Source organism: Dipteris shenzhenensis, chromosome 22 (assembly GCF_047967505.1).
Source record: "Dipteris shenzhenensis isolate YYH24624 ecotype China chromosome 22, Dip_SZ_1.0, whole genome shotgun sequence".
NCBI lineage: Eukaryota > Viridiplantae > Streptophyta > Polypodiopsida > Gleicheniales > Dipteridaceae > Dipteris > Dipteris shenzhenensis.
This window is the reverse complement of record NC_141617.1, coordinates 1,129,166-1,139,443: the sequence shown is the minus strand read 5'-3', so window position 1 is coordinate 1,139,443 and position 10,278 is coordinate 1,129,166. Positions and strand designations below refer to the sequence as shown.

General features: G+C 44.1%; 1 protein-coding gene across 1 annotated transcript; it reads right to left on the bottom strand.

Moving 5' to 3' along the window:
- Positions 1–814: 814 nt before the first annotated feature.
- LOC147887597 (pentatricopeptide repeat-containing protein At4g19191, mitochondrial-like) lies at positions 815–3,445 on the bottom strand. Its single transcript, XM_087393057.1, has one exon. It carries the CDS (start codon positions 3,443–3,445, stop codon positions 815–817), a length of 2,631 nt encoding a protein of 876 aa, XP_087249183.1.
- Positions 3,446–10,278: the final 6,833 nt, after the last annotated feature.

Here is a 10,278-nt window from a genome sequence, read left to right as displayed (position 1 = left end):
AGGGCTAAAACCCTGCTGACCGGGCCGACCAGCTATAGCCTGTCAACTGGTCTGTCAGCCAACCCAAGACTCAGCCGACCCAGTCTGGCCCTGCCTTGATCAGCCAAGCAGTTATAAACCTGGACCAGGTGCCTACTGCCCTGCCCTGCTCTGCTGCCTTCTGGAACTGCATACCGACCTTCCCTATGCATGCTGCTGCTGTTGTACTATCCTGTGTGGCCATATGACAGTCAAAGACTGTCCCACCTTCTAGTCCAGCCATCTGTTGCACATCCCTCAGCCTCCTGTCTGCTCCAGCCATGTATGTACTGCTGCCGCTAGGTACAGGTCCAAGAAGGGCAATGCACAGTCTGTACTTCAGCTGTCTACACCTTCTATGATATCTGCAGACTTTGCTACAGCAGATCCACTTGCTGCCTACATGGCATGCTGCTTTCTCTCTCTGATTTATCCATGTGGCAGTCCTCAGATATGCCTATGCGGCTTCTCTCAGACCAACCTAAGCTGCTGGTACACCTCCATCATGTCCTCCTCATTTAGGGGCTAACAAGTGGAGGTGACCACAGTAATCCCAACATATCTAGGTCATTGCTGCATAAATTTTGCAAGTTCTTTCTCCATCTGTTGACATTTGGGTTTGTCCTTCCAGTACCTGGGGGAATACTAGCCTGCATTGTCTTGGAGAGACCCTAGTCTCACTCAATGGGCCATATATTTAACTAATGCAAAGGCAAAGCAGTCAAAAGAGACTCCTATGGGCGGCTGATCTGTAAAAAAACCACGTTTATGGTCTTCATCATACAGCACAGCAACATTAGCAGGCATACTCTGCTTCTTGCAACTGCCAAGTCAGTCGCTGGAGCTCGTCATGTATCTCTCCAATTTGAGGATGTGAAAAGTCTCCTACGACAAACTCATGCACCATCTTGCTAACCTCAACACATGTCTTCCCATGCTGCTCCACAACACTATTCTTCAGCAAGCCTCTTACTTCTGTTACATCATCCCATCTGCCAGCTGAAGCATAAATATTTGACAGCATGACATACGAAGCTGCATTGTGTGGATCAAACTCAAAGCAGCGATTTGCGGCACGTATTCCCCTATCAACATCACCATGAATTTTGCAGGCACCAAGCAACGACAACCACGCCACCTCGACTTTTTTGCCAGGCATTTTGGTAATCAAGCCCTCTGCTTCATTTAAGTGTCCTGCACGACCAAGAAGATCAATCATGCACAAATAATGATCATCAGTATGTGTTATGCCATGATCACTACTAATAGAAACAAAGAATGAGCTGCCAGCATGAATCCACCCCAGATGGCTGCATGCATTGAGGACACAAACAAATGTAATCTTGTCTGGCTTGATACCTCCAAGCTGCATCTTATGAAAGAGACCTAGAGCCTCCTCGTTATGCCCATTCTGGGCGGATGCTGCAATAATGGCAGTCCAAGAGATAACATCACGATGCGGCATTCTGTCAAAAACATGCCTTGCATTGCACAGACTACCACATTTCCCATACATATTGACGAGGGCATTCCCAACCACCACATCTTTCCCATATCCTGTGGCAATCACAGTACCATGGATCTCCTGTCCACATTCCATGGCCGCCAAGCTGGCGCATGCATCAAGAGAGCACGCAAAGCTGACCTTGTCAGGTCTGACACCTGCAAGCTGCATCTTATGAAAAATGTACAAAGCATAATGGCTATGTCCATTCTCGGAGCATGCTACAATCATTGTAGTCCAAGAGACAACATTCCGGTGTGGCATTCTGTCAAACATGCTTTTGGCCTCAGATAAACCCCCACACTTGCCATACATTTTTATGAGAGCATTGACAACCACCACATCATGTTCATACCCACGGTCAACAATGGCACTGTGAATCCCCTGCCCCTCCACCAGAACTTCTGGGCTGACACATGCTTTAAGGGCACACACAAAGGTAACCCTGTCTGGCTTGATAGCTCGAAGCTTCATCTCTTGGAAAAGATCTAAAGCCCTCTTGCCATACCCATTCTGCGCAAAAGCTGCAATAATGGCATTCCAAGAAACAATGTTCCAGTAGGGCATTCTGCTAAAAACTTTCTTCGCAGCAAATGGATATCCGCACTTGCCATACATGTTGATGAGGGTATTACCCACTGGGATCTCTTGCTCGAAACCACTGCCAATAATGGCAGCATGAATCTCCTGCCCATCTTCTAAGGCTGCCAAGCTAGCACAGGCATCAAGTGCACAGATAAAGGTGACCTTGCTTGGCTGAGCGCCTTCAAGCTGCATTTTATGGACAAGATAAAGAGCTTCCTTGCTATGATTATTATGGGAGAATGCTCCAATCATGGCATTCCAAGTGACTGTATTCCGACAAGGCATTTTACTGAAAGCATGGCGTGCCTCATGAACACTTCTGCACTTGCCATACATATTGATAAGGGCGGTCCCTAAAACGAGATCTTGCTCCAATCCACTCTCGACAATGGCAGCATGGATCTCATGCCCTTCTTGTAGGGCTACGATGGCAGTGCATGCATCAATTGCGCAGAGAAAGGTGATATTGTTTGGTCTCACACCTTCAACTTGCATATGATGAAAGAACTTTAGAGCCTCCTTTCCCATCCCACTCTGGGTGAATGCTGAAAGCATAGCATTCCAGCAGACAAGATCCAGAAAAAGGATTCTATTGAATACATTCCTCGCATCATGCAAACTTCCAGACTTGCCATACATATTGATTAGGGCAGTCCCAATGACCACATCTTGCTCATAGCCTACATCAACTGCAGCATCATGGATCGCCCTTCCCTCTTCAAGGGTTCTCATGCTGGCACATGCATAAAGGGCGTAGACAAAAGTGATTTTGCTTGGATGGATCCCTCGAAGCTGCATCTCTTGAAATAAATTCAAAGCATCCTTGCCATGGCCATTATAGGCAAGTGCCGCAATCATGGCATTGCATGATGTAACATCCTGACAAGACCTCCTGCCAAACAAGCTGGTTGCACTGTCCAAACTCCCATTCAGGTCATAAGCTTTAATCAAATAAGCCCATGAGTTCAGTTTGGGACTCGGTATGTTATCAGAAACTGCATCACTCATGCTCCCGCAATTTCCATACACGTCAATGAGTTGATTGGCTAAATCATGATTGTGATCATATCCCTGTTTGTTAATGCACGTATGTAAAAGTTGACCATCAGAAAGGGCCTTGGCTTTCCCACAACTTCTCAAGAGGGATGCCAAAGGCGCAATGTTCACTCGTTCATCCAGTGGCTCATTTGAGCCAGTCCCTGTATACAATTTTGGAGCTGTGCAATCTTCAACAAATATATGTCTGCACAGAGCAGCCTTTTGCTGCTGCTTAGTTTTCTGTTCTTCCAAAATTCTGGCAACTTTGATGGTACAAAGACTCGGACTACCTATAAACATCCTATTTATCGCATCTTCCAACGAGGCCGAAACGCTAGGGTGATTGACAGCCTTCCATCTTGAGAAGTCGACAGACAACGAACCCAGCCCCTCATGTTTTGGCTTGCCGTATGTTTTTTTCATCTGATCCTCCCCAGAATATCAGCCTTCTCCAGCTGAAGGCTTTTAAATGTTAGAACTCTGCTCTATGAACATTTCTCCAAATTATTTGTAGTTTAGTTGACTTTTCAGAACTGTAGCTATTCCAAGATAACAATAAAAAGACATTTTCAATTGCTTTGATGCTCGCCTTTTCATTTCTTTCCTTATCAGACGCTAAAGGGGTAATGACATGGTGGGAAAAGGGTTTTCGTGGGAAATATAAATTTCCCTGTCCTGATGATTAGTAAGAACCTAATGATTAGTAAGAACGTGGATTTTATGTCGCTTAAATGCTTCACAACCTGTTTTTGGTTTTGTGGGAAAAAAAAGGGAAGAAAAGGTAGGGGACCACTTGCCACCTTGGCATAGAATTTCCCATTTCCCACAAAAGTACCACAATGTCATGAGGCCTTAAGTAGTGAATAGGGCAGAGAACGCTGATTTTTGACAAGGGAGTGAAAGCCGTTGGTCATGCAGACGCTGATAGAGTCTCACTGGGATGTAACATTCCTACTCGCTTGAGGCATCAGCATAGAACTGCTCTTCGTATTTGATAAATGTATCCTCAATGTGTTTACAAACTATGTCCGTCCATGCCCAAGCCATGGATTGAATATGCACTAGCAATCTTGCTCGTCTATGATCCTTGGGCACACACATGCTGGGCCAAGTATGTAAACAAAATTCCAACCTTGTTGTAATTCCAAAGAGTAAGCAACTTGGCCTATTCCCTTGAGTCTTTAGGATTAACCAAGGTCTGCAATATCGAGGTGATAGCATAGTGTTGAGAAAAACTCGTCTACATAAGTCCGATCGTGATGCTACTAGAGCAACCCCATCTAGAGCAGCCCCATCATGTCAAGCTACCACCATACTCTTGCTTGCCAAAATGGACGCCCTCTTGGTCAGGACATTGTCAAACAAACAAAAATGTCCATGTCCCTATACCCCGCTTGAAAATCAACTCATCTAGTCTGCCGCTAGCCTCTAGAGCTACAAGAAGAATTCATTCTTCATTTCTCCAACCATTTAGATACTGTGGGCATGAATTCTCTCTGAACTTGCACTTGATCAAGCGATTTTGCCACATGCTACTCTTATACTCTTGGTACTTCTGATACTCCTCCTTTAGCTTTGCCAATTCTTGTTGGCAGTCTGCTAATTCCTTTTGCAGCTGTTGCTGCATGTCCAGATTGTGCTTGAAGGCATCGTTCTCTTTTTGTAAGTCTTGAATCTACTTGGTCAGCTATTGGTTTGCATTGCCCTATTGCTCATGAAATGATTTCAAAATACCCATGGCAAAGTCAACTTCCATGATAGATGTGTTACTCACTATACCTACAGCCAAGGTTGCCTTTTGTGGAGATTGTTTATACTTTGTAGACCTCTTTTGTGGTGTCATCATGGCTATAACTAGATCATCATCAACTATTTTGAACAGTTTGTCGAGTTTGCTGACAAGCATCTTTTTAGGGATCAACTTTGTCTTCTTTGCTTTCTTGGTCTCCTATGGGAGTATCCCATGGACTTTCTGCTAAGGACTTACCAACAAAGATCAACATATTGGCCTCCTTAGTGCGATCCTTGGCTTCCTTTAGTGCTCCAACTTCCTTCCACTTTGCTTTTTCTTCCTACATATCATGCTTAGCCTTTGTTCTCTCCTCCCTCTGTTGCATAGGCATCTCCTGAAATCTGACAGTAGACCTTTTACCAAAATCATACAGTGCAAAGCATGGATGTTTTTATCGAAGGTATAGAAATATAGTATTATAATATACTGGCGAAATTTTTCATAAATTATTTTAAAAAGTTTCAAAGAATTGGTGAATTATATATTTTGTTATAATTTTTGTTTCAAAACTTGGCTAAATATTCTAGAGCATTTAAAAAACTTTCAATTTTCACAAATATACTAAAAACTAGTTATATTGAAAGCTCTATCTTTTTCGTTTTACATAACTTCAAAATACATGAAATAGCTAGCATTTAGGATGCTGTAGAGTATGTAAAACATAAAATTGTTTAAGGATAATGAATATCCTTCAAGTCCAATGGGGGAAGAAAATTCTCAAAGTCTAGTTTAAAAAGTCCAAAAAAGCTAATTATAGCCTTTTCTTTTATAGCTTGACAGTGCTAATGCTCTATCATACAGAAAGCTACTAACATCATAAGAACAAGAGTATAATCTCAAGCTAAGATCTAAGTTATCATCTAGCTTATTCTTCAAGTAACCGAGAGTACTAAAACACCTTTCATCCTCAATTGAGCCAAGAATAAAGGTTTGACATAATTGCAAGCTTGAAGTACTCAGAAATGTTATCTTGTAGGAATGTACTGCGAGAGAGCTCGTTTGGGACACTGCTACTGGGGTGGACGTGAGGCTAGTTGCAAGACCGGATCTAGCCAATGCAGGACAATAGATAGTACCAACTGCGGATGAGATTCTCACGTGGACAAGAAGAAATGCAGATGCATTGTGTTCTATTGTCTGCAGTGTTAGTGATTCTGTCATTGCATTAATTCAACATGTCACCACAGCGGAGGAGGCATGGACGGTCTTGAAAAATTAGAACAAGACCATGAATCTGACGCGAATTCAGAATCTAGAGACTCAACTCGCGAATGAGAAGTTGTCTAAGTCTGAAGCGGCAGAGAAGTTCATCACCAGGGTAAAGAATCTGCATGATCAGATGATTGCTATTGGCATCACCATCACCAGCGAGAATCTAGCACGAAGGTGCATTCGGATTCTCCCACCAAAGTACGACGGTCTTATTATGGCGCTGAATATGTAGAACAGAAATCCGCCCCTCAACTTTGAGGATTTCAGCGCGATGCTTGTGGAGGAGGAGATGCGTCAAAAGATGAGGGTTGGAGAAGATTCGGCTTTCTAGACCGGATCAAAGAAAGGTAAGGGTAAGGACTCTGGTAACCCATCTTATTCTGATGATAAAAAGAGAAAGAAGAAGATCAAGTGCTTCTATTGCAACAAGGCAGGGCACAAGCAGAATGAGTGCCGAAAGAAGATTGCAGATGAGAAGAATGGAGTAAAGAAAGAGTCAAGCAACAGCGCGCAGGCAGCACCTATAGAGCTATTCGTAGCAATTGAGGAGATTTGCATGGAGGCAGTTCATGTACCTGCAGATGAACCTTGGATCATTGACAGTGGTGCATCGCACCACATGACCAGTCGGAAGGATTGGTATACCTCTCTACAGCCAATAGGGAATGACATCCCGATAGCAGTCGGCAATGATGCAAAATGTCCAGCAAAAGGAAAAGGTACGATTGCTCTCAAGTCAGATGGAGTTGTAAAATAGTTGTCCGATGTTCTTTATGTGCCAGATATGAAGAGGAACTTGTTGTCTGTTTCTACGATCACGGATCGGGACCTCAAAGTTCAATTCGATAAGAATGGTGCATAGATCTGGATCTTCAAGCAAAGGTCATTGGTAAAGGTACACGGCACAACAACATTTACGAACTCTCAGCTTTCAGTGTTCGAGCGGATGTGAAGAACACTAAGCTGTGGCATGAGAGGTTTGGTCATCTAAACATTAGTTCTTTGAAGGAGATGCATAAAAGTGGAATGATTGTAGACCTACTAGAAATTTTAGATCTGCTCGATGTATGTGAAGCTTGCATGATGGGCAAGCAACATCGGCAGCCCTTTCCTAAAGAGGCCAGTAGGGCAAAGGCTCCTCTAGAGCTCGTTCACATGGACCTCTGTGGAAAGATGGAAACAGAAGCTTTGGGTGGTTCCTACTACTTCATGACGTTGATTGACGACTACAGTAGAAGGATATGGATATACTTCCTAAAGACAAAAGACGAGGCTTTCAGTAGGTTCAAGGAATGGCATGTAATGGTCGAGAAAGAATCGGGGAGGAAGGTGAAGAAGCTGAGATCGGATAGAGGTGGAGAGTTCACATCGAGTAAATTCGAAAGTTACCACAAAAGTCACGAGATTAAGAGGCAAAAACCCCCGCCACATACATCACAGCAAAATGGAGTAGCAGAATGCAAGATGCGCATCATCTACGAAATGGGTCAGAGTATAATGAAAGGGAAAGAATTGCCAAAGACTTTCTGGACTGAAGCATGTAACACTGCAGTTTACATCCTCAATCGTAGCTACACGAAGGCTGTGAATGGGATGACTCCACTACAAGCCTTTTCTGGTAAGAAACCTACAGCTGCACATTTCAAAGTTTTTGGATATGATTGTTTTGTGCATGTCCCTGATGCTACCAGGACCAAATCGGAACCGAAGAGTCGGAAGTGTATTTTCTTGGGCTACAGTGAAGAGGCAAAGAGTTACCATCTCTATAACCCTGTTACCAAGAAGGTAATTATAAGTCGCAATGTGGTCTCTCAAAATAGCCGAATCAATTGGAGGAGGATGCTTCCTTCCTAAACAACCAGGACCAGGATATGCATCCAGTACTGCCACCAATAGCAAACCGAACTCCCCCAACGGTGCTTGGGAGGATTCAAGACAAAGAAGATGAAGAAGAGCCTATAGAACCACAATGGCAATGGCCATTCCCGAAGTGGGTAAAGCAGCTTTTGGATGGCAGAGTACCTCCAGCCATTGAGCAGACACCATCTGAACACCGCCGGTCCAAGAGATTAGAGGAGCAAAGAAGGGCGCAGGAACACTTGGTCAACTATGCATTGATGACAAAAGTGATCCGTGCTGATGAACCCATGTCTCGAAGAGGCACACCGCAATGATAGGTGGATGGAGGCTATGCAGTCGGAGTATGGCTCCATAATGAAGAACAACGCTTGGGACCTTGTGGATCGACCACCAAAATGCAAGGTAATCAAAACCAAGTGGGTGTAGAAGACCAAGTACAAGTCTGACGGCACGTTGGATAAGTACAAGGCTCGGCTCATGACAAAAGGATTTGCACATGTACATGGTTTTGATTATCAAGATACTTTTGCGCCCACAGCTTGACTAACCACAATTCGTAGTGTTTTGGCTTTAGCTGCCCAAGGAAGTTGGCCCATGTTTCAGATGGATGTGAAATCCTCCTTTCTAAATGGAGATCTCAAGGAGGAGGTATACGTGGAACAACCACCAGGTTTTGAGATCCCCGGTTCAGAAGGTAAAGTTTGCAAACTGAAGAAGGCACTTTACGGGCTGAAACACGCCCCACGAGCGTGGTGCTAGCGAATTGATGCCTACTTTCTGCAAAACGGGTTCAGAAGGAGCCCATCTAATGCAAATCTATATATCTTCAGAGAAGGAGGTAGGTGTATGATCGTGGTCCTTTATGTGGACGACCTTGTCATAATAGGGAACCATGAAGAGAAGATCTCACAGACGAAGCATTTGCTAGGAAGAGGAGTTTGAAATGACTGATGCATTTTTGTTTGGGGATTGAAGTTTGGCAAGAGCCGAAACAAATCATTTCACAGCTGAAGTATGCAGGAGAAATACTAAAGGCATTTGGCATGGCTGAATGCAAGACAGTTGGTACCCCTATGGAGGTTGACACAAAGCTCTCAAACGAGGATTCATCACCATTGGTGGACGAAGCGAAGTACAGAAGGCTTGTGTGAGAGTGCTCTCAACGGAAGCAAGAACAGAAGAAGAAGAGAGAGAGACAGAGAGCCACACAAGTTTGGTGGGTGCATAACCACCCTAATCTTCTTTTTTCATTCATTTATATATGTGTTTGAGTATTGTACATAACCGGGGTTAAGGCACAGTGACCTTTAACCCCCACAACCTCCCACTTAAAGGACAATGTGCCTTTAAGGGAGAACAACCAGTGAGCATACTATCCAATGCCCATCAATACATGATAATACTCAAACCGCTGACTAGGTAGACTCTTCGTCAGCATATCTGCAGGGTTATCATCTGTATGAACCTTGACAAGCTCTATGCGCTTGTCCTCAAGTACCTCCCTGATGAAATGGTACCTGACCTCAATGTGTTTGGTCTTTGCATGAAAGACCGGATTCCGTGCTAGCTGAATAGTACTCATGGAATCACTATGCAATGTCGGTACACCTGTATGAATCCCCAAATCTCCCACTAGCCGATCAAGCCATATAGCCTCCTTGCAACCCTTTGTGGCTGCAACATACTCAGCCTCTGTGGTAGACAAAGCAACACACTTCTGTGCATGAGACATCCACGACACTGCACCACCTGCAAAGGTGAACACATAACCAGAAGTGGATCTCCTACTATCCACATGCCCTACATAGTCTGAATCTGTGTACCCAAGTACACGCATGTCTCCTTTACCAAAGCAAATGCACATCTCCTTGGTACCCTTCATGTACCTCATGATGCACTTAACTGCCTCCCAATGCCTCTTTCCTGGATTAGCCATATACCGGCTAACAACTCCCACTGCAAATGCAATGTTTGGTCTAGTAGCTATCATAGCATACATAAGACTCCCAACCGCTGATGCATAAGGAACCTTGGCCATCATGGCCCTCTCCTCTTCTGATTTGGGACTATCTGTATGAATCAGTTTCACATATGGTGGCAATGGAGTACTCACTTCCTCCCCCCCCTCCATATTGAAACGCTGCAATGCTTTTGTAACATACTCTTTTTGTGAAAGCCAAAGGAGTTTCCTACTCCGATCACGCGTGATGCGCATACCTAGAATATGACCTGCAAATCCCAAATCCTTCATATCAAAGGCCTCATGCAA